Raw genomic sequence first — 25,849 nt, forward strand, 5'->3', positions numbered from 1 at the left:
TCTCAGGATCCACATAAGAGTGAAAACATATGGTATCTGTCTTTCTCTGTATGGCTTATTTCACTTAGCATAACACTCTCCAGTTCCATCCACATTGCTACAAAGGGCCATATTTCATTCTTTCTCATTGCCATGTAGTACTCCATTGTGTATATAAACCACAATTTCTTTATCCATTCATCAGTTGATGGACATTTAGGATCTTTCCATAATTTGGCTATTGTTGAGAGTGCTGCTATGAACATTGGGGTACAAGTGCCCCTATGCATCAGTACTCCTGTATCCCTTGGATAAATTCCTAGCAGTGCTATTGCTGGGTCATAGGGTAGGTCTATTTTTAATTTTCTGAGGAACCTCCACACTGCTTTCCAGAGCGGCTGCACCAATTTGCATTCCCACCAACAGTGCAAGAGGGTTCCCGTTTCTCCACATCCTCTCCAGCATCTATAGTCTCCTGATTTGTTCATTTTGGCCACTCTGACTGGCGTGAGGTGATACCTGAGTGTGGTTTTGATTTGTATTTCCCTGATAAGGAGCGACGCTGAACATCTTTTCATGTGCCTGTTGGCCATGTGGATGTCTTCTTTAGAGAAGTGTCTATTCATGTTTTCTGCCCATTTCTTCACTGGGTTATTTGTTTTTCGGGTGTGGAGTTTGGTGAGCTCTTTATAGATTTTGGATACTAGCCCTTTGTCCGATATGTCATTTGCAAATATCTTTTCCCATTCCGTTGGTTGCCTTTTAGTTTTGTTGGTTGTTTCCTTTGCTGTGCAGAAGCTTTTTATCTTCATAAGGTCCCAGTAATTCATTTTAGCTTTTAATTCCCTTGCCTTTGGGGATGTGTCGAGTAAGAGATTGCTACGGCTGAGGTCAGAGAGGTCTTTTCCTGCTTTCTTCTCTAGGGTTTTGATGGTTTCCTGTCTCACATTCAGGTCCTTTATCCATTTTAAGTTTATTTTTGTGAATGGTGTGAGAAAGTGGTCTAGTTTCAACCTTCTGCATGTTGCTGTCCAGTTCTCCCAGCACCATTTGTTAAAGAGACTGTCTTTTTTCCATTGGATGTTCTTTCCTGCTTTGTCAAAGATGAGTTGGCCATACGTTTGTGGGTCTAGTTCTGGGGTTTCTATTCTATTCCATTGGTTATGTGTCTGTTTTTGTGCCATAAACCACATCTTCTTAATCCATTTATCAGTTGATAGACATTTGGGTTCTTTCCATAATTTGACTATTGTTAGTAGTGATGCTATAAACATTGCTATAAAAATTTATCTTTGGATAAATTCCTAGTAGTGCAATTGCTAGGTCATAAGGTAGTTCTATTTTTAATTTTTTGAGGAAGCTTCACACCATTTTCCAGAGTGGCTGCACCAATTTGCGTTCCTACCAACAGTGTAAGAGGGTTCCCCTTTCTCCACATCCTCGCCAACATCTACTGTTTTCTGACTTATTAATTTTAGCCCTTCTGACTGGTGTGAGGTGGTATCTCACTGTGGTTTTGATTTGTATTTCCCTGATGATGAGTGATGTTGAACATCTTTTCATGTGTCTTATTAGCTATCTGGATGTCTTCTTTGGAAAAGTGTCTATTCACACCTTCTGCCCGTTTACTCACCGGATTATTTGTTTTTTGGGTGTTGAGTTTGTAAGTTCTTCATAGATTTTGGATACTAACCCTTTATCTGATATGTTATTTGCAAGTATCTTCTCCCATTCCATCTGTTAGCTTTTAGTTTTGTTGATTTTTTCCTTTGCTATGCAAAAGCTTTTTGTCTTCATGAGGTTCCAATAGTTCATTTTTGCTTTTATTTCCCTTGCCTCTGGAGACATGTCAAGTAGGAAGTTGCTATGGCCGAGGTCAAAGAGGTTGCTGCCTGTTTTCTCCTGTAGGATTTTGATGGTTTCCTGTCTCACATTTAGGTCTTTCATCCATTTTGAATTTATTTTTGTGTATGGTGTAAGAAAGTGGCCTAGTTTCATTCTTCTGTTTATTGCTGTACAGTTCTCCCTGCACCATTTGCTAAAAGACTGTCTTTATTCCATTGGATATTCTTTCCTGCTTTGTCGAAGATTAGTTGGCCATATATTTGTGGGTCTATTTCTGGGTTCTTTATTCTATTACATTGATGTATGTGTCTGTTTTTGTGCCAATACCATACTGTCTTGATGATTACAGCTTTGTAGTACAGGCTAAAGTGTGGGATTGTGATGCCTCCAGCTTTGGTTTTCTTTTTCAACATTACTTTGGCTATTCAGGGTATTTTGTGGTTCCATATAAATTTTAGGATTGTTTATTCTAGCTCTGTGAAGAATGCTGGTGCTATTTTGATAGGGATTGCACTGAATGTGCAGATTGCTTTGGGTAGTATTGACATTTTAACAATATTTGTTCTTCTAATCCATGAGCTTGGAATGTTTTTCCATTTCTTTGTGTCTTCTTTAATTTCTTTCATAAGCATTCTATAGTTTTCAGCATACAGATCTTTTACCTCTTTGGCTGAGTTTATTCCTAGGTATTTTATGGTTTTTGGTGCAATTGTAAATGGGATCAATTCCTTGATATCTCTTCCTGTTGCTTCATTATTGGTGTATAGAAATGCAACCGATTTCTGTACATTGCTTTTATATCCTGCAACTTTGCTGAATTCACGTACCAGCTCTAGCAGTTTTTTGGTGGAGTCTTTTGGGTTTTCCATGAAAAGCATCATGTCATCTGCGAAGAGTGAAAGTTTGACTTCTTCTTTGCCAATTTGGATGCCTTTTATTTAGTTTCATTGTCTGATTGCTGAGGCCAGGACTTGCAATATTATGTTGAACAACAGTGGGGAGAGTGGACAGCCCCATTGTGTTCCTGATCTCAGGGGAAAGCTTGCAGGATGATATTAGCTGTATAAAGCTGTATGACTTTTATGATGTTAAGGTATGTTCCTTCTATCCTGACTTTCTTGAGGGTTTTTATTAAGAAAGGATGCTGTATTTTGTCAAATGTTTTTTCTGCATCTATTGACAGGATCATACGGTTTTTATCCCTTCTTGTGATCCCTTCTTTTTATCCCTTAATGTGATGTATTATGTTGATTGATTTGCAAATATTGAACCAGTCCTGCAGCCCAGGAATGAATCCCACTTGATCATGGTGAATAATTCTTTTAATGTATTGTTGAATATGATTTGCTAGTATCTTGTTGAGAATTTTTGCAGCCAGTTTCGTCAGGGATATTGGCCTGTAATTCTTTCTTAGCATAATACTCTTCAATTAGTGCGTTTGTAATTTTGGGTAAATACCTAGTAGTGTAATTGCTGGGTTGTAGAGTAGTTCTATTTTTAACTTTTTTTTTTTTTATGAAATTTATTGACAAATTGGTTTCCATACAACACCCAGTGCTCATCCCAAAAGGTGCCCTCCTCAATACCCATCACCCACCCTCCCCTCCCTCCCACCCCCCATCAACCCTCAGTTTGTTCTCAGTTTTTAACAGTCTCTTATGCTTTGGCTCTCTCCCACTCTAACCTCTTTTTTTTTTTTTTCCTTCCCCTCCCCCATGGGTTCCTGTTAAGTTTCTCAGGATCCACATAAGAGTGAAACCATATGGTATCTGTCTTTCTCTGTATGGCTTATTTCACTTAGCATTACACTCTCCAGTTCCATCCACGTTGCTACAAAGGGCCATATTTCATTTTTTCTCATTGCCACGTAGTACTCCATTGTGTATATATACCACAATTTCTTTATCCATTCATCAGTTGATGGACATTTAGGCTCTTTCCATAATTTGGCTATTGTTGAGAGTGCTGCTATGAACATTGGGGTACAAGTGCCCCTATGCATCAGTACTCCTGTATCCCTTGGATAAATTCCTAGCAGTGCTATTGCTGGGTCATAGGGTAGGTCTATTTTTAATTTTCTGAGGAACCTCCACACTGCTTTCCAGAGCGGCTGCACCAATTTGCATTCCCACCAACAGTGCAAGAGGGTTCCCGTTTCTCCACATCCTCTCCAGCATCTATAGTCTCCTGATTTGTTCATTTTGGCCACTCTGACTGGCGTGAGGTGATACCTGAGTGTGGTTTTGATTTGTATTTCCCTGATAAGGAGCGACGCTGAACATCTTTTCATGTGCCTGTTGGCCATGTGGATGTCTTCTTTAGAGAAGTGTCTATTCATGTTTTCTGCCCATTTCTTCACTGGGTTATTTGTTTTTCGGGTGTGGAGTTTGGTGAGCTCTTTATAGATTTTGGATACTAGCCCTTTGTCCGATATGTCATTTGCAAATATCTTTTCCCATTCCGTTGGTTGCCTTTTAGTTTTGTTGGTTGTTTCCTTTGCTGTGCAGAAGCTTTTTATCTTCATAAGGTCCCAGTAATTCACTTTTGCTTTTAATTCCCTTGCCTTTGGGGATGTGTCGAGTAAGAGATTGCTACGGCTGAGGTCAGAGAGATCTTTTCCTGCTTTCTCTTCTAAGGTTTTGATGGTTTCCTGTCTCACATTTAGGTCCTTTATCCATTTTGAGTTTATTTTTGTAAATGGTGTGAGAAAGTGGTCTAGTTTCAACCTTCTGCATGTTGCTGTCCAGTTCTCCCAGCACCATTTGTTAAAGAGGCTGTCTTTTTTCCATTGGATGTTCTTTCCTGCTTTGTCAAAGATGAGTTGGCCATACGTTTGTGGGTCTAGTTCTGGGGTTTCTATCCTATTCCATTGGTCTGTGTGTCTGTTTTTGTGCCAATACCATGCTGTCTTGATGATTACAGCTTTGTAGTAGAGGCTAAAGTCTGGGATTGTGATGCCTCCTGCTTTGGTCTTCTTCTTCAAAATTCCTTTGGCTATTCGGGGCCTTTTGTGGTTCCATATGAATTTTAGGATTGCTTGTTCTAATTTCGAGAAGAATGCTGGTGCAATTTTGATTGGGATTGCATTGAATGTGTAGATAGCTTTGGGTAGTATTGACATTTTGACAATATTTATTTTTCCAATCCATGAGCAGGGAATGTCTTTCCATTTCTTTAAGTCTTCTTCAATTACCTTCATAAGCTTTCTATAGTTTTCAGCATACAGATCCTTTACATCTTTGGTTAGATTTATTCCTAGGTATTTTATGCTTCTTGGTGCAATTGTGAATGGGATCATTTTCTTTATTTGTCTTTCTGTTGCTTCATTGTTAGTGTATAAGAATGCAACTGATTTCTGGACATTGATTTTGTATCCTGCAACTTTGCTGAATTCATGTATCAGTTCTAGCAGACTTTTGGTGGAGTCTATCGGATTTTCCATGTATAATATCATGTCATCTGCAAAAAGCGAAAGCTTGACTTCATCTTTGCCAATTTTGATGCCTTTGATTTCCTTTTGTTGTCTGATTGCTGATGCTAGAACTTCCAGCACTATGTTAAACAACAGCGGTGAGAGTGGGCATCCCTGTCGTGTTCCTGATCTCAGGGAAAAAGCTCTCAGTTTTTCCCCGTTGAGGATGATGTTAGCTGTGGGCTTTTCATAAATGGCTTTTATGATCTTTAAGTATGTTCCTTCTATCCCGACTTTCTCAAGGGTTTTTATTAAGAAAGGGTGCTGGATTTTGTCAAAGGCCTTTTCTGCATCGATTGACAGGATCATATGGTTCTTCTCTTTTTTTTTGTTAATGTGATGTATCACGTTGATTGATTTGCGAATGTTGAACCAGCCCTGCATCCCAGGGATGAATCCCACTTGATCATGGTGAATAATTCTTTTTATATGCTGTTGAATTCGATTTGCTAGTATCTTATTGAGAATTTTTGCATCCATATTCATCAGGGATATTGGCCTGTAATTCTTTCTTAGCATAATACTCTTCAATTAGTGCGTTTGTAATTTTGGGTAAATACCTAGTAGTGTAATTGCTGGGTTGTAGAGTAGTTCTATTTTTAACTTTTTGAAGAATCTCTATACTGTTTTCCACAGTGGCTGTACCAGTTGGCATTTCCACCAACATTGCACGAGGGTCCCTTTTTCTCCACATCCTCACCAACACCTGTTGAAATCCCTTTTTAAAACAAGCCTAGTGAGATTAAGTGGCAAGCAATTATATGCACTCATAAAAGATGATGTGTTGGGGGCACCTGGGTGGTTCATTTTGTTGAACGTCCGACTCCAGCTCAGGTTATGATCTCACAGTTTATGAGTTCAAGCCCCACATCGGGCTCACTTCTTTCATGGAAGAGCCTGCTTCAGATCCTCTATCCTCCTCTCTCTCTATGCCCCTTCCCCACTTGTACTCTTTCAAAATAAATAAAACATTAAAAGAAAAAATGATGTGTTTGTGCTAACAGGCTGTACCCACATTTGCTATAGATTTAGGAGCTGATAAGATTCTTCAGTAGAGGTTAAATGATTTAGAAAGCTAGGCTGAGGCAGACTGTATCCAGTGAGCAAAGGAGAAGATCGTAAATGAGAACTCTCCTAGATTGATTGCAAAATGGCTACACCTCATCTTGTATTTAGCTCCTTAAATCAAAAGGTGGAGTTAGTGTGTTCACCTCTTGAGTCTGGACTGTCCTCATACTTGTTTTGGCTAATAGAAAGGAGAAGTGATATCATGCCACTTCTGAACCTACATCTTAAGGAGGCCTTAAAGTCTTCTGCTATCTCTCTTGGCGATACAACAAACAAGGGCTAGCCTGCTGGAATTTGGGAGACCACGTGCAGCTGAGGCTGGTCTAGAAGAGCCAGTGCCTAGCTGACGCCAGGTGATAGCACTCTATAGCCACACCCAACTGCGACCTCTGAGCCCGGTCTGGATTAGCAGTGTCATCCTGCTGGCCCAGAGATTTGTAAGTAAACTTAACTATTTCTGTATGCCATTGGAGATTTTATGGTTGATTTTTATGCAGCATTATTGTGGCCACAGATAACTGATGCAAGAATCAAGGGAGGGATGAGTACTCAGGGTTGTGCAGTTTGAACTCAATGTCTGGTAGGGTGGTTGAAAGAAATGAATAAGAGAACATGTATCCAGTGTTTGGCCCCGGTCCTGCACATTTATTGTAGTGACTCCTTCCATACTTGCTGAATGGATTGTGGCTGGCAATGGGAGGGGGATGGTGTTTAGATTCAAGCCAGTATAGCTAATACTTTGGATTCTTAGCTTCCTGAGAGCAGGGCCATGTCTCTTATCCATATTTTCATCCTAATTTCATAGCATGTACTACAAATCCCATGTGTACTAATAATAAAGTACAGAGAACTTATCAAGCAAATGGCGTTATGCTCCAGGACTAGTTTCATTTGGTTCTGTAGAAAACTTTGTTATTTTTGCTTAGTTCAATGAGAAAGAGTTCTGTTAGCATTTTTCCTCGGTCTATTATTTTATTTAGGATGCCAAATGGTTCTTATGTCTCCAGATTTCAGTTTTCACTTTCGCTATATTTGGGAAGAATCTATGCTTGTGCGATTGACTATAGCAAAATAACCTGGCAGCCAGAGGTTTCAACAAAGCCTTATACCACATCTTTCAAAACCTGTGTTTCCTGCTGTAGCTGCATGACAATGTCAGGGACATTGATATCCATCTCTACGTTTTTTGTCTGTATGCTGATTATGCATGCTAGCTAACTAAAGAAGTGAAATCCTATTTTCTAAAATCTAAAACATCAGGAGTAGAGACAGTCTTCCTAAGAGAGCATAAGAGATGAACTTCTTTTTCCATGATCTTGGAGTTCATCTGAGTCCAAATTGACAGCTTTTGGGATCCTTTTCCATTCGAATCCATACGGGGGTACCAGGCTTTTGGTCTGGCCCCCTTGATCAGGACTGCCCTCTCTCGCATGCCCTTACCACTCCAGACCTGTATTGACCAGCCTGCTTCATAGGTAAGGCTCTGGAGCCACGTTGCCTGGAAATCCAGGCAAATCCCAGCTCCCTCATTTACTGGCTGTGAATTTGTGGTCAAACTGCTTCACCTCTCTGTGCCTCAATTTCCTTAACTGTCAAATGGTGATAATACTAGTGCTTGTTGTAGGGCATCAATTGAGATAATCTCAGATAATCACGGTGCCTAGTAAATGTCAGTGATTATGATCTAATAAATTAAGTGGTCTGATAATCAGTTAATGTATATACTTTCAAGATATATTTGCCTGTGAACTGGGGTTTTTGTTTTTAATTTCTTATTAGAAAATAACTTCAAATTTACAGAGAAGTTGTAAGAATAAGAATAAAATATAGAATACTCACATATGCTTTATCTAGATTCATTTGTTAGCATGTTATCCCATTTGCTTTATCATTCTGTATGTGTGTATATGTATATAACTATATATATGTTATATATATATTATATATAATTTTTGGACCATTTGAAAGTAAGTTGCATATGTCATGAACTTTTATTCTTAAATATTTCCGTTTTTAAAAAGTAAGCTCTATGCCCAATGTGGGTCTTGACTCACACAACCCCAAGATCAAGAGTCACATGCTTTACTGACGGAGCCAGCCAGGCGACCTAAATATTTCCAAAGAATAAAGATATTCTCGTACCTAACCATAGTATAGTTGTCAAATTCAGCAAATCTAACATTGATAAGATACTGTAATCTGTCAGTATTATAATTTTGTCAATTGACCCAATAATGTCCGTTATAGTATATTCTTCTAGTAAAACATCCAATCTGAGACCAGGTGTTGTCTTTAGTTGCCCATATCTCTTTAGTCTCCTTCAATCTGGATCATTTGCACAGCCTTTCATTTGTCTTTAATAGAATGCTTGTCATTTTGGGGTAGTTTGATTTTTCCTCAGGATTATATTCAAAATATGTATTTCTGGCTGGAATACTGCATGAGTAGTGCTGTGTCCTCAGGTTGTCACATGTGGAGGCACACAGTGTCTTACCTTCCCCTTGCTCACATTAATTTTGATCACCCAGTCAATCCTTGTCTGAGTTCTCCATTGTATAGTTACTATGTTTTCCCTTAGAATAACTAAGCAACTCGTGGGGATACACTTTATGGTCATGCACATATTTTGATTTTCATCAGATTTTCCTCTTAGTTTTAGTATCCACTAATTATTCTTAACCTGATATATGCAAGATGATGATTTTCCAATTCCAGCACTCCCTCCATTTTTTCCAGTCAGCTTTTGGCATTCTTATGGAGGCAAGAGTTCTTCCTTATACTGTGGGCATTTGCTAATGACTCGCTTCCTCAATGTATACCTGTTTTATTGACTTTGGATTGTATCTGGAGATATTTAGGTCCTTCCTTCCTTCCTTCCTTCCTTCCTTCCTTCCTTCCTTCCTTCCTTCTTCCATCAATATGGATTCATGAATTTCTACTTTTCTCAATGGTTTATAATTTATTACTCTCCTTAAGTATTCTGATGCTCAAATTGTTCTAGATATGGTTAATGGTAGTCCCAGGGTTTTAAAATTCAATTTCTCAACTGAAAAGCTTTGTAAAGTCACAGAAGAGAATTATTTTTTTCTACTGATGCTGTTAAATTGCCCAATAGTCTGAAAACTCTGGGCTGGCTTTGTTTTCTTCAGATGTTCAAGAGGGGAAAGAACATTTGTTTATTGTAGGCCTTCTGCCATTCTTTTGTAGTTGCTTCACAGAGACCACAACAAAGTACAGAATTTTCAATGTTTGGGCCTGCTCAGAGACACCAGGAAAAACTGGAGCTCTTTTTATTAGGGGCTCCAATCTCTTGGGAAGAGAAATTGTCTTAGTCAAATTACAATATAATAATTTCCTTTTTTTTTTCCCTTCAAGGGACATTTTACTGGAAAATTGATGCTATAATAGTAAGAAAGCACTTGGCAGTGCAATATCAAAGCACATCACTCCTGCTATTAATTATACCTCAAGGTTTATTTTAGACATTAAATTTACTTGTTGATGGAATTTTTAAAGCTGTTCCTAAATCTCCATATTAGGAAGAACTCCTCATTTCCTACATTCCATAGGATTTACAGTATTTCCTGATCCAAAAAAATACCCAAGCTGTCTTTCTGTTGAGGTTTTATTAACTATGAAAATAACTAATACTCTAAACAGTACTCACTCTGTGCAGGACATTGACGTAAACACTGCAGCTATACAATTCTATGAGGTAAATTATTATCTCATTTTTGAGGAGGAGGAAACTGAAGCACAGAGAGGTTAAGTAACTAGCCCAAGGTCACACAGTTAGTGGTTGAGGTAGAGTTGAATCTGGCCAATATGGCTGTAAAGCCTAATGCTCTACTCACCACACAGAGACAGGCAAAGGGGGTTAACATTTCTTGATACTCTTGACCTACCTGATATAATGAACAAACGCAATAAGCAGGCATCCCAAGTAGAAGGAGAAGAAGATGAGGAAACTGAGAAGGATGGATTTCACATAAATAGTTTCTGTGGGAAGAGAAACAACTTTGGTCAGGGTGTCCTCAGGAAAAAAGAGAACCATGTTCGGGACAGGATGGCTTCAAGGGCTCATCTCCATCACACCCACTCTTAAGTCCTAATATAATTCCATTCAAAGCAGCAAAGCTACTGGAGGTCACCCAGACATTCTCCACAAATGGCTACCTATCACAGTAATGACTTCCCAAAGGAAGCCAGGAAGGGACTTCCTGTATACAATGTCATAATTGAGTTCCCTTTCTTTCTGGAAGAGATTTAACAACATGCTTTGATTCTCTGTTCTATCTCCAAGGTAAATATTAGTTTTCTTATGATGTTTCTCTGGAAGGATGACATTAGTGTTGAAGTATATGATTGCCTTCGGACATAGAAATCTTTCCATGGAATCCTAGAGCCAATACCGACCTTTAATGGAAGGAACAATGGTCACTTTAAGGTTCTTTGCTCGTTGTAGATTCCAGGTTTGGTTCTCCTTTTCTGGTAAAAAAGAAAAAGGCAAAATAGATCAGATACTTGGTTCTTGGCCTCTCATCTAAACAGTTGTTCAAAAACTGTCCACAATTAGCTCTGGTTGTTGAATTTTCTTTTAGCAAGAACTAGAGGAAAACCTAACTCCCAAAGCTGCAAACTATCTCATATGGCTTTTGGCTAAACTTTCACGATAGCCTTTGCCTCACTGCATTTTTGGTAGTATTGAAGAAGTGAGATTGTAGCCTCCCTTCTTGAGTAAAGAAAGCTTGACTCATCCTCTGATATCCACGTGGCCCAATATGCCATAGACATCTGAAGAAAATGGCTACAAAAATAGAAAACTGTCTTGTCTTTTGCTTTGCATTATTCTAGCCAGTGAAAAAAATTTTTTTTTGTTACATAGTCATAAAATGACTTGTAGTTTACCAAAGAACATTGGACACTGGCAAAACTCTAGAGTTAGGTAATCAAGAGATTAAAGAATATATGAAGAATACATCTCACCTGAATGTCAAGAGAACCATATTATACTGAACATTAAACACCCTCTGTGTTGATCACATGTGGCTCATCAGCTGCTGGGGGTCTGTGTTTTCAATCAATAGCCTCTTGCATTCCCACAGTAGTGACTGGGTAGTTAGCCATAGCCATTTGTACTATGCCTAAGGGTATTACACACAGTCCCTGTCATTGGGATAAATGGTCCTGCTTTGCTTTCTTACTATCTTGCAAGGTATAATTTTGGCAACTGAAATTGAGAACTCTGAATTTTCCTTGTATGTCCTTGTGGAAATGAGGACTACTGACTAACACAAATGGCTCCATTACTGCTGGCTACCAAACCAGTCTTAGACAGTGGACCTTGATATGCTACATAAAATCATTATTTCACAACAGCAAATATTTGTTGAGTAAAAGGCAAACTGAGTGAATATACCTCACATGGTCTGATAGAGCCCAACACTTTGAAAAGATGTAGTGCACTAGATGACATTTTGTAGTATCAGTAATCCTTTTAGATTTATCATTTTCTTCCCTATGTTTTTTTTTTTCAAAGATCTCTCAGACTGCCTTGCAAGTTACTGCTGATGATCCCCAATGAGAATTAGAGATGGTAGTAAGGGGCCATGGGGAGCTTTTGGCTTCCCTTCTCTTCCATTTCATTAGGTTTTTCTAAGTCACAAACATTCCTCACTATCTCTTACCCTGGATAAAGAAAGATCCTCCACAGGCATAATCTTCAGGCTTTATCACAAATACCACGAAGAACTGCTCGCCTGGAAAATCCTTCTTCTGCATAAGACATAACAACTTATGATAGCAAGAAAGGATAGCAAGAGGGGAGAAAGTCCATAGTGGTGGGGGTGGGAGCAGAAAGAGATGAAAGAGAAGAAAAGTAAAGTTCGCCCTTGCCCCTAGTTTCTTAGAAAGAACTTTCAGATACCTATGATCTACTCCAGAGTTTAGCCACAATAAAATAATTGTTAAATCCAAAAAATTAAACAGGTACACTATTCTAATCTCAATCTATCTTGTGCCCACTTATGTGCTTAGAACTGTAATAGGCCCCATGTAAAAAAATATGTCAACAGCCTATGTTTAATAATAATACTTGTACTTTATATTTTTAAAATTAACATACTTTATTTTTAATGTGTTTTGGGTTCACTATGTTCAGGTTTTATTATTTGAAAATCCAATGATACATGACTTTCCTAACAGTCACACAGTCACAGTTAAATAATTTAGGTTAGGGATGCAAAAGTGAGACCTGGGTTATAGTCCTGGCTTTGACTTTCTCTAAGTGTGCTTCTCTGTGTCCCAGTCTCCTTATTCATGAGTGAACAGGAGCAGAGATGTTGGATTATCAAAACTGAGGCACTAGGAAATCAAAGCCTAAGAGAAGTTTTACATTTGATAGCTAAATCCTCATTTTTTGTTCTTTTTTTTTTAATGTTTACTTATTTATTTTGAAAGAGCAAGAGTGTGAGCAAAGGAGGGGCAGAGAGGGAGAGAGAGAGAGAGGGAATCCCACGCAGGCTCCACATTGATGGCGTAGACCCTAATGCAGGGCTTGATCCCCCAAACCGAGAGATCATGACCGGAGCCAACGCCAAGAGTTGGAAGCTTAATCGACTGAGCCACCCAGAAGCCCTCGTTCCTTGTCCTTTAGTAGACAGTATCACCTTACTTTGGAGAACAGATGAAGTTGTAGGTACCTTAAGTAAATGCCACCTTAAAGGCAGGGACAGAATCTTTTTGAAAATCATTTTTGCTATAAAATTACCATTGAAATAATTTAATTACAAATAACAAAAGGGCAAATGGCCATACACATGAGGCCCATATTCCTTTGAACCTACCCATTCTGTCCAGAGTTGAAGTCCTTTTTTGTATACTGTTATAGGTATACAGAGTATTAGAATATGTTTAATTGCTTTAAATGGATCAGATAAACTTTACACTAAATCGGCATCTCCCAATAAGTACACTGGCATCTCACCTTACCTCTCTAAGCAATCTGTCAGATATATGTCCCACTGCATCATGGGTTCCCAAGACCCCCTAACGGGAATGGGGCCCCTGGCAGAGCACTATTGTCCACCATGGCCTGGTCTTTGATTTCAGGAGTAGGAATCCTTGTTTTAAAGCCAATCATAAAGGAAAGAGATCCAAGGACACAGTGAATGACAATACGTTTTGAATGCTCGTCCAGCAGGTAACCTGACTATAAACTGTGCATTGTCTTTGACAATAGTGGCCACCAAAGTGATGTCTCACCTGCAGTGTAATGGCAGCTTTCTTGGTCATGGACTGATAGACACCATTAAATTCCACATTGTGGTCGAGATCATATACTGGGCACTACAACATGCATGAAGGATAAAAAGGAAAGCATCACTAAAGCCATACTACACACAACACACATTCTACCCAGAGGATCACAGAGCAAGGGGTTCCTTACTAAGCCAGAAAGCATGAAAAGTTTTCTCTGAGGAAAGTCATGACACAGTCCTCCTAAAGCTTAGTGCCTTGCCTTCTAAAGTCCTCTAAAGGTCACTTTATATCAAAAAGAACTGAAAAGATGGTCCTCAAGTATATAACACCTTTCCCATTTTTTATTAACACATTTGAGGCAGAAAAGGGCCCATTGTTAGAGTAAGACTTTTAAAACAGAATAAATGATAGGTTTCGATATTTCTTGTGCAGCCCACAATTTGGTCTTCCTTATTCTTTGTCATAATCCTCCCTCCCTTCTTTCCATTGCTTATTTTGGTGAGGAGTCAACTATTCTCTATCTCCCCAAATCAATGTCTCCAAACAGACAACCCACTTGTGTGCACAAGATACTGTTTTTATTATTTAACAGTTTTGCAGGAGATACATAGTAAGAGGACAACATAGTCCCCACCCTTCTCTTTCATTTACCCTGTGACAACATAATGCTCCATATTGAAAAACTGACAAGTTATTAAGACTCACCATGATATTCTGGACTGAGACAACAGAACATGGATAAGCCATTTCAGACCTGACTTTAATAATAACTGAGTCCACATCATCAGGAAATTTGTATAGAAAATACTGAGAATAAGAAAAAAGAAAGACATGATTTGTTAATACTAAGTAATGTTTACATTTATGAACTCAAAACTAGATTTACATGAATAGGATTGTTTCCTTTCTAGTACAAGGCACAAAGTTCAGATGTAAATCTCCATTCATTCCATCAGCCATTCATCTCATACATATTGAGCAACTGCTCTGTGCAGGGCTCTGGGCTCTGTGCCAGATTATTAGGGATAAGCAGTGAACAAAACAAGGTAGCCATTTCAGACAATGTCATTTCATTCGCTAGCATTTCTTTCCCAACTAAACTTGGGTATACTTCATTCCAGTTTCTGCTTAAGAAAATCCCTCCAACCCTTTGAACTAGGGATATTCAAGATGTAATCTGAGCCAAGATTTACTTCCATGGGATCATTTTGAAATAGGAAATTCCACTTTAAAAAGCAGATAAGTGGTTCTTCAAGATTCTTAACCACCTTCCTATAGGCGAGAATTACTACCAGGCCCACCGGGCCCCTAGACTTCTTGCTAAAGAATCTGTTTCCTGGCTGGAATATAGAGAGACAATATTTCCATTCAAAGATCAAGCGCTACATCTATTCCCCTGAAATATGTTCACAATTTTGAGCAGGCTGAGATATTCTTTAAAAGTATTTCTCAGATATCGTAAGAATCAGGAAATCAGAAGTTATACCATTTACCTAGATTAGATTATGAATCCACCGTTTATTAACACTGAGTTTTAAACATATTGCTAATAAATGAAGAAAGGGGACTTTTGTCAATAATTATAAATGTGGTAGCTGGTTGAGAAGCTTAACATTAAATATCTGATTAAGATTTTGAGGATACCAACTAAAACAAGCTCAATATCCTAGGACTCTAATAAATCTATCAGGTTTTTTTTTTTTTAATGTTTATTTGTTTTTGAGAGAGAAGAAGAAAAGAGAGAGCTGAGGGGCAGGAAGTAGAGCTGGGGTGGGGGTGGGGGGCAAAGGATCCGAAGCAGGCTTTGTGTTGACAGCACAGAACCTGATGTGGGGCTCAAACTTATGAACCTTGAGATCATGGCCTGAGCCGAAGTTGGAGGCTCAACCGACTGAGCCACCCAGGCACCACAAATCTATCAGTTTAAAGGAGAGGCAAAACATGTAAAAACTTAATTTTGAATTCTAACATCCTCTTTACTAACCTTACTCTGAGAATCAGAGAATAAAAATAGAATATTTTTCAATAATCCAAAGACTTCTGATGGGGAAAAAAATAACCTCAAGATTAAGGAATGTCATTAACATTGCTGTTTGGAGGTCTGTTCACACCTTGTCACAGATGGCAACACTTCTAAGAACCCACTTCATTTTGACCTTTCATCTTGGACCCTGATTCAATACATGTAAGACAGAGGTCTATCCAAAGGTGAATGGTCTGCAATTCCCAAGAGGTGTTCTTGGTTCCTAGGTAAGCCAAACTTTGTAACCTAAGAGCATTGTTATGATTACTGTTAGCAATAATGAGTATCATATCTATTTCTTTTTATTATAGGAGTTGGTTTTGTGCAAAAATCAGACATCTACTGAAGTTTCTCTTTTTGCCAAACTATTATCAGTCTTCTTTATCTCTAAGTTACCATAAACCCCAAATAAATACTTTTGACCCTTGCCTCGAGAATCTACTTTAATCAGAAAGAAGCAAATGACAAGTACCCAAAGCAATGGCTGGAATTTAGGCCACAAATCACCATCTTGGGTCTTCATTACCCACCCAGTTTCTGTAACCTGCTTCTATCTGATAATCAAGGTTCTGTGAGAATGTGCAGTCATTTGGATGGTTTTATATAAATAGAAAATCTTTCCTACAGTTGAAGGGGATATAAAATCTAGGTCAAAATGGGAACAGTTAATAGGAAAGTAAAACTTTCATAGATATCAAATAATTTCTATTTTGTTTTTTAGTTCTAAGTATGTTTTACTCTAGTTTGAGATTTATATAAAACTACTTAGAATTTCATATTTACATACCTTTTTTAAAATGAGAGAAAGCTATAATATATAATTCTCACTGATTTTCTTTTTAAAAAAAATTTTTAATGTTGATTTATTTTTGAGACAGAGAGACGGAGAGCGAGTGGGGGAGGGACAGACAGAGAAGGAGATACAGAATCTGAAGCAGGCTCCAGGCTCTGAGTTGTCAGCACAGAGCCCAATATGGGGCTCAAACTCGTGAATCGTGAGATCATGACCAGAGCCAAAGTTGGACGCTTAACCCACTGAGCCACCCAGGCTCCCCTCATCACTGATTTTCTAAAACTGAGAGTGCATTTCAGCATTCAGTTAGTTACCATATTTAGTATATCTCCGTACAGCACTATTACACTATACTATTTGTGTGGTTGGGATGTAAGTTTTTCCTCTTTTTAGATATCTCCCATTGCACCTAGCAACTAGTGCTTTCACATATTTCATGAATTAAGTGGCCAATAAATGTTGAGGGCAATTCATGTGGGCCTGTAGTCCTCTTTTGTCACTGGGTGGCAGTATATATGCACTGTGGAGGCCTTCACTGATGGGAAATTGAAGTCTTAAAAGATGCATGGGAGTTGGCCCACACAGGTTTGGGGGCTGATTGTGCACATCTCATCCCAACTCTGTATTCAAGGGCATCATGTTGGCAGCTTAAGATTGGCCATAATGGAGGTATTTACACCACAGAAATGGGCAAATGCTACAAATCAGGGGTTTCTCTCTGGGAACTGGTTGTTAAATATTTACCAACACATAAGTGCTTGTAATGGATTTAAACAGTATCCATGTATTGTGTTAATTCCAGTTTTAATACATTCAATGCAAAAATTAAGTAGCCATTTATGACCTAAGCTGTATTACAGCCTACAGAAGATTTACAATAAATATTGGGACATTAAATAAATCTGTGATAAGCCTGCTATTGCATAGACTTAACTCTTTCAGAGGCTGTGAAAAAATAAAAAGGTAGCTAGAAGTGTCCATGGAAAAGCAGCTTAAAGTTTTCATGTATTTTTTTTTCATGTATTTATTCTGCTTATGATTATGGTTTAATGGAGAGCACAACACACATATCTAATTCTTCTAATGTCAGCATTCCTGTTCTCTCTTTATGACAGGAGAAACTATTATACCATAACACTCTAGAAATTAAAGTATGTCCCATTTTTATTGTATTTCTCAGTTGATTAATTATTTGTGTACCTGTTTTGTGTTTGGCCTTCCACTCCCTGTCCCTCCTCATTTTGATAATAAGGTTCATAAGGGCAGGAGTTATATCTCCATCTTCTTCATATCATATCCTCAGCACCTAGTTCAGTCTAGTACTGTCCTTGGTGCATAATAGATGCACAGTTTGCTAACAGTTGAGCCAAGGAACATCTGCAAACAAATGTCATGCCTCTCATTTCACACCAGTTAAGGGGATAAGATCGAATGTTGTGTCTAAAGTCCCAGTAATATGAACGACATTCCAAAAATACAAATATATCTCAAATTGTGAAAGGTCAAGGGCAATGCCACATGCTGACTCTGCCTATTACCATGGGTTTGTTGGGTAATGTCAGTAGGTAGAATCATGATAACCTTGAAATGCTTCACTTACCTGAGGTTGAGAGGGGCTGGCAGTGAAGTGAAAGGCAACATTTGTCCTGAGAAATGTAAGTGGGAGAAAGAAAAGGGGGAAAAGTGAGAGAAAAGCTAAGTTAGCAAGCAAAAAATATTTATGTAAAAGAAAACCACCCTAAACTAGATGCAAGGAGAGCCTTACTCTTTGTGAAAGGAATTCTAGTCCTGTCAAACTGACCAAGTAAACTGCATGGGGACTTGGTTTCAACTCTTAAGAATGATCAAACCAGGGAGGGATCAATTTTATGTCTCTATATACCCATGATGTCATGCCTATGGAAATAATTACTTTGTTTGGCCTGAATTTTGGGGAACCTGAGCCTGAACTTCTTCTGGGGCCCTTCCCAGCTTCATCCCTCGGTGCTCTCTAACAAGTCTTTCTCCCCACTGCTAGTTTTCCTTTTAAAAAAGTAAAACAGTTTTAAAAACCTTATTAAAGGTTCCTTTATAAAGGACATGTCAAGACATTTAACAAGAGGTTTATAATTGGAGGTGTTGTTTAGAAGTCATAAAACTTGAGCACTGTTTCTAAATTTAACGACCAACGATTTTAGGCTGTTGGCAGACTGGGCTCAGAATTTAACAATGGGTGCAATGTGTATGTATTTACTCTCAACAGATATTATCAGTGTCAAGGATTCATTCTGCTGAAGCACAGTGGAAAACTTGTGGCTCTAAGTCAGCTAACGAAGCCAAATCTAGTTGTGCGTTTGATCCTGAGATTCCACAACCAGAGTCAGGACCCTGGTGCCGTGCGTGGCTGGGTAGTGTTGTGTCATCTGCTATTACCAGGGCAACATGGGGCCTTCAATTCTGTTCGTTGCCAGGTCAGGGGAAGGAAAACGACACTGATTTTCTTGGCTAGCAACAGACAGCATGAGATTTCCAGATGCAACCAGTATTCTTTGGCCAGGAATTTCTTTTTTATACTCTGAAAGTATGGGCATCGATACGATTTTTTCCCCTTGTCCTTTATGTTTTCTTTACCAGTATAATCACATACAAACTTCCAAAACATTGTTTTCTTTAAGACTATCACATTTAAGTCCTCTCTTTCTCATAGAGTCAACAGTGTGTGTAAAATAAACATCGTGTCTGTTGCAGATGAAACATTTTGCTTCCTTCCCCATGGGCCCTGTCAGAGGCTGGGGGAGGTTGAATTAACCAAGAGTCGTTAACCAACAGAACAAAGCTAACTGAGACTCTCATATACCTCTAGAGAAAGAGGTATAAACATTTCAACTTATTTGTTTAAAAAAATTCAACACAGGAAACAAAGGTTTATTTGATAAATAAAAACTAAAAGCTGACTTTGTTCCCCTGTTTTGGTTAGTTTGAGGGAGGGGGGGAGAGAAAGAGGCCAGATGGTGTCAAGAGAGGTGGGTGTGCAAATAAGGGAGGCAGGAAAAGAAGAGGAAGAGAGGCCCATGGAGAAGGTAGAAGAGAGAGGAGAGATACATACGAGAGAAGAAGAAAAAAACAGAAGAAAAAAGAAAGGGGGTTTGGAAGAAAGGGTAGGTGGGAAGACAGGCAGGGACAAAAGCTAAGTAGTTTTTGAGGTGGGTACCAGAGAGAACTGTGAGATACACGACATCTTCTTCATCTTAGGATAGCCAGCCCCTGGCACAGAGCCCAGTGGGCGTGCAAAACCCCCACTTTGTTTGTTGAAGGAAATTATGCCCTATTCTTCATTTGGACTATGGACTTCAGAATATCATTCCCTGTTATCTCCTTACTGCCATCTGTTATGAACTCCCTTCGCTCACCCCAACCCTTCCACCCACCTTCTGGTCATGTGTAACCCTTCAGCTCATCGCTCTGGTCTAAGTAGAAGTACAAACTCTGAATGGATGTGCTACATCCTATCCTTTCTTCCCTCCTCTGGGACTCTGCTTCTACAAAATTCAACAGTCCTATAAATTTTATACACTCTTGGTTTATAAATATACTAAAATCTCAACCACTTTCAAAATAAATAGTAAACAAAAACGCCCCAACAAAATGCCTCCCTTTTTCCTATATTTTGCTCCTTTGATGTCATTTATATCCTCCCTCTCCTTCACAAACTAGCTTCTTAAAATAGTATTCCGCTCTCATCCCTCATTTGTTTTTTCCTCTCCCCACTGCCATCAGGATTCTTTTCCCACCATCCCCCTGAAGTTGCCTTTGCTGAGGGTAAGTCGCCTCCTAATTGCTAAAGCCAGTGACTTCATCCTTAACTTTACCTGTCTGTGACATTTGACTCTGACGACCACTCCCTCTGCCTTGAAACTTTCCTCCCTTGGGCTATGTGACACCTGCTTTCCTTGGGTTTTCTCTCACACATTTGGCTATTCCTACTCAGCTTCTTGTGATAGTTCTGTTTCTCAGATGACCCCTTACATAAGTACGTTCCCCACAGTCCCATTCTTGACCTTCTCATTTTCCTTAGCCATGTACATTATATATCTATACAATATATAATGGCAATTAAATATTATATATTACATATTATATTTAATACTTTGTCATTAATATAATAGTAAACATTATATTTAATTACTATATATTAAATGTATATTCAATTGCCACAAAATCCATACAAATGTCAGTGAATCTTGGGTTTCCATGTCCAGCCCAGGGCTATCACGTGAACTCCAGTCATGGAGGAGTAATTATCTGCTGGGCTTCTGCACATGGCTATCCCTCAAACATTCAAACTGCACGTAATCAAAATGGAATGTGCTGTAATTTCCCTGTTCCTGAGCCACTAGGTCTCTTTGGTAGGAAACCTCACCAGACTTCTGACATCATTGCTGGAGTCATCTTGGATTCCCTTTTTATTGACTTCCACATTTGATTCATCACCAAGTCTTACTCTTAGTGTAAATGTAACCTGGATGCACCTGACCCACCTGAAGCACTATCTTTGCCCAATATAGCATTCACTAAGAAAACAATTGGAAAAGTAACGGAAATCATTACTGTGGTCTACCCTCAAATACTTAAGGGTGATTACCTAGTGTGACACATGACCAAATGGTCTAAAAGCCTCTTCACTTACCTATTTTCTCAAAAAAATCTACCACTTTTCACAGCTTGGTAGCTGAACTATCTCACTCAAAACTCTCTCAACACAGACTCAAATCCTTGATTAGAAGACTGGAGGAGGGTCAAAGGCTGCAGGTACTCATATAGGACTATATATTTTTTATTCTGCCACATGTATTTTTTGAATTTGTGAATTATCCTTATGTATATTACTTAACCCCTTTTCTCCCTGACAACTTTATTGCTGCTATAACACATTCAGTCCCTAATCATTGTTTATTCTTCTCTACTCAAATAACTTTTCATTTGTCTATATGTCCCTGCCCTCTCCTCTCTCCAGTTCATCTTCCACGTGACTACTAAATTCATCTCTAAAAATCAAATTTGTTTATCTTATTCCATTGCTTGAAATCCTTTAGTGGCTCCTGTAACCTGAAAGGTGAAGTCCAAACTCCCTGGTTAAGCAGAGAAGATCTCAAAATCAAGGATTGGGTACTGCTACCCGTGTCTCCACCCTGTCTCCTCTTATTCCACTTCAGGCACCGTGGGCCTGCCTCCTTGAAGCACTTCTACTCAGGCTGCTCTCTGTAAGCCAGACCTTACTTCTGAGCATCATGTTGCTGTGTATCCAACACCCTGCCAAGCATCTGTACGTCACGTTCAACATGTCCCAGACTGAACTTATCCTCTCTTCCTTCCTTCCTCAGCATTCTCATTTTCCCTTAGTGACCTTTTATGGGGTAGCAGGCCACCCTTGACTCTCCCATTTCCCTTACTCCTCATACCCCATCAAGTTTTGTCAATGTCACCTCTAAATTCTTCCACTCATCTCATTATTATCTTGACTGCTGCATCCACCTTCAATTTTCTGCATCCAGTTTCGTCCCCTTCAAATCCTCCACGCAACCATTCCGACTTAGACAACTGCCAGAATTTCTTCACGCTCCTTCTGAGCTCCGCCCAGCCCATGATCAGGTGCCTGCCTGCTCCAACAGTCTCCTGCTCCTCCCTGTCTGCGACTTCACACTCCGCAACATGAGTGAGGGATAGCTGGATGGCAGGGAGTAATGCTTTAAGACAGAATTTTATTTTTAAGGCTCAATTGAAATAAATGCTTCATGGAATTGAGAAATATATTTAGGGCCACATAAACATTGGGAGGACAGCTTTAAACACAAAGTAGAAATAGCATATTATAGTGGCAATTGCTCAGAGCTGGGAGTCAGAAGTAGCATCTAGTCCTGATTTTATCCTTTCCTAGCTGTGTGTTTGGATTAGTCACTTAACCTCTCTGGGCACCAGTTTGCTCATCTGGAAAAATGAGGTGAGTGGATTCAATTTCAAAAGTTCCTTTCAGGGGCACCTGGGTGGCGCAGTCGGTTAAGCGTCCGACTTCAGCCAGGTCATTATCTCGCGGTCCGTGAGTTCGAGCCCCGCGTCAGGCTCTGGGCTGATGGCTCAGAGCCTGGAGCCTGTTTCGGATTCTGTGTCTCCCTCTCTCTCTGCCCCTCCCCCGTTCATGCTCTGTCTCTCTCTGTCCCAAAAATAAATAAAACGTTGAAAAAAAAAATTTAAAAAAAAAAGTTCCTTTCATTGTTAAAATATATGCTTCTAGAAAAAAATCCTGAAACATGGTTCATATACCTTCTAGTGTGCCACTCAAAAACTTGCAACAGAAACTGCCATGTTGGGACTTTTTGAGTTGATTTTTCAGCATCTCTCCCAACACCTAGACTTCAGATCTCACCACAGTCCCCAGCTCCTGCTTGTTATCATCATCCTCTGGATTTCTGAGTCACCAGCAAAGTTGGTGTGGGACAAACCAGAGCCAAGGAGAAGGAGACATACATATTTCAGTAACCATCTCTTCTCAGACTTATCTTATTCTCATAAAAACCCTAGTAACCATACAGTTTGAAATGCTCTGAATGTCTGGTTGCTGAGGTCATCACATGATAAGAGGTGGAAGCAGAAAACAACACGAAGGAACAGATTTGCAGTTCCAGCAGCATGCATATCATTCATTAACACTTGCGCAGACCTGTGACCTTATGATTTCAGTTTCACAGAATTCAGTTCTCCAAAGGGTCTAATTAGCCTCACAGGAAAACCAGCCCTAGAATTCAAGTACACTGCCACCAGATGACAGTCACAGGTCGAAGACACAGAACCAATCAGTAAATGCGATGCTTCTCTGAAGTTCAAACTGTACTCTGTTCAAGTAATGTGCGACAACCTCCTTCAAACGTATCACCGTGAATTCCCACATTGTTTAATATCATAAATAGTTAAGTATTAAAATCATTAAATGTAAGCACCATATTTAGAAATTGCTTAGAGGTAGTGGTTCTTAACTCTGGCTACACATTAGAATCACCAGGGGAACTTTAAAATTATATATACTAATGCTCAAACCTCCCTCCTAGAAACTCTGACTTAGTTGATCTGGGTGGATTTTGTCTATCAGAGAAACTTTTTCTGTCTTTTTCTGTTTTTTTTTGGGGAGTGAGAGTTTTCTGCTCTTGAAATTACCATGTCACTTTTTTCTACACCAAAATTAATGGAGGGACTTGGAAAAAATGCTGTGACTACTCCTCCATCCTTCTGACCATTCACTCCTCCATCTGTCCATCCATTGCTATGGGCACACATTGTCAAGAGCTGCACAGAAGACCAAGGTAAATATCCGATTCCTATTAGCAACTCTACTGGCTATCGACTTCTTTATAAACTGCCTTAGAAAAGTTAAGGTGAGATTTATAATAGAACAAAACATTCTGATTACAAAAATAAACTGCAGAAGTATTATATACTATTTGTAAATATTCTGACTTAAAAAAATTAATCTTTTTATTGAAGCATAAAAAACATATGAAAAAAGCACAAGTCATAAATATGTATCTGAACGAATCCTCACCAGGTAAACAACCATATACTTCCTCTTTCCTCTTCAAAGTTACCACTATCCTGACTTCCAATATTACAGAATAGTTTTGCCTGTTTTTAAACTTCATATAAATGGAACGAAACAGTATGTATTCCCTTTGTCTGGTGTCTTTTGCTTAACATTGTGTTTGTGAGAGTTATCCATGTTGCTAGGTACAGCAACGGTTTGTTCATTTTTATTGTTGTAGAGTATTCCCTGGGATGAATAGGACAATTATATATTTAGGAGTTGGGTTTATAATAAGTAGGTGTGAAATTGCATTGTCAGTCTTCACAAATTATAGAAATTGGTATGTGTAGGGAAATCTCCTTATAGTTTTAATTTGGTAGCTGATAAGGTTGGGTTTTAGGACCATTTGGATACCTTCTTTGGTAAAGTGTCTGTTAAGCTCTCTTGCTTATTTTTTTTCCAATGGGCTTGCTTTATTATATTTTAAAAAACAGGTATAAAAATAATACTAGTCATTTCAAATAATTGACTTGTGATTTGGTTGGTTCTGTCCACTGTTGATTTGTTCTCTATTTCATTGTTTTATGCTCTTATTTTATTACTTTCTTTTACTTTCTTTGAGTTTTATTTTCTAACTTCTTGAAATGGACACTTACCATTCTGATTTTCAGCCATCCTTCTTTCTTAACATATACATTTGAAGCTATCCATTTGCCTCTAAGCAGTGCTTAGTTGCATCCCAGAAGTTTGGATATGTCATATTTTCATTATCATTTTTTTCTAAATATTTTCTAATTTTTATGGTAATTACTCTTTGACTCATAATTTATTTAGAAGTAAGCTACTTAATTTCCAAACATTTGGAGACTTTTATAGATATCATCTTGTAGGTGATTTCTACCTCAATTCCATATACAGGATTTCGGTCCTTTTAAATCTATCTATCAAGACATGCATTAGAGCTTGGCAACTGGTAAATGTTGCATGTGCACCTGAAAAGGTTAGGCTTTCTATCATTTTGAGATACAGTTTCCTAAATACATTAATTTGTTCAAGCTAGTTGTTCATATTCACTTGCTCTTTATATCTTAAAGGGCTAGATAGCAAATATCTTAGGCTTCCAGGCCATAATGCCTCCAAACCAACTACTCACCTTTGTCATTGTAGTATGAAAGCAGCCAGAGACAATGAGTAAATGAATGGGTGCAGCTATGTTCCTGTAAAACTCTAGTTACAAAACCCAGTGGCCAGTCTGTGGGCCATAGATTGCCAATGCCTGTTCTATCTAATTATGTTTTGGTCTATTTATTCTATTATCTATAGAGAAATCTCTGCAATTGCAAATTAGTCCCATTATTTTCATTCTGAAATTTTTGTTTGTATATTATGAAGTCATGTTAGCAGGTGCATATAAATTTAGAATTGATTCTTTTAGAAATATGAACTGTCCCCGCTATCTTCAGTAATGCTTCTTGCATTAAGGAATATCTTGTAAATATGATATACTACAAATATGATATATACAAATATGATAAATATGATATATACAAATTTATGTAACCAAACTTTCTCTTGGTTAGTATTAGTATATTTCTTTTACTATCCTTTTATTTACGTTTATATATTCTTTTATTTAAGGTTGTACTCTTGTAAGCAACACATAGTTTCCTTTTTTTTTTCTAAATCTCATTGACATTCTTAGTCTTTTTCTTGGCATATTTGAGTCTGTTTATATTATATATATTTTTTTCATTGGGTAAATATAAACATTGATTCAATTCCTGAGACTCTTCACTCTCTGTTTCAAAGTTCTAGCGAGAAGTCTAGGTCACAGGATTTTTTTTTTCCTCCAGTATAGTT

At 38.5% G+C, this 25,849-nt stretch overlaps 1 protein-coding gene across 5 annotated transcripts in view; it reads right to left on the reverse strand.

The window, feature by feature from the left end:
- SIDT1 (SID1 transmembrane family member 1) overlaps positions 1-25,849 on the reverse strand; it is a 114,850-nt gene that overhangs the window by 44,193 nt on the left and 44,808 nt on the right. For 4 of the 5 annotated variants that reach the window (XR_004344095.1, XM_032594754.1, XM_030330066.2 and 1 more), the window contains exons 4-9: positions 18,041-18,086; positions 14,330-14,431; positions 13,628-13,711; positions 12,052-12,139; positions 10,781-10,852; positions 10,270-10,363 (exon numbers count right to left, since the gene is read on the reverse strand). Coding sequence is in view for 4 of the 5 variants with exons in the window: in XM_032594754.1 (XP_032450645.1) it covers positions 10,270-10,363; positions 10,781-10,852; positions 12,052-12,139; positions 13,628-13,711; positions 14,330-14,431; positions 18,041-18,086 (486 nt within the window). In the remaining variant the exon portion in view is untranslated. The remainder of the gene's footprint in view (positions 1-10,269; positions 10,364-10,780; positions 10,853-12,051; positions 12,140-13,627; positions 13,712-14,329; positions 14,432-18,040; positions 18,087-25,849) is intronic. The other variant, XM_030330067.2, reaches the window with a different exon arrangement.

This window comes from Lynx canadensis, chromosome C2, assembly GCF_007474595.2.
Source record: "Lynx canadensis isolate LIC74 chromosome C2, mLynCan4.pri.v2, whole genome shotgun sequence".
Lineage (NCBI taxonomy): Eukaryota > Metazoa > Chordata > Mammalia > Carnivora > Felidae > Lynx > Lynx canadensis.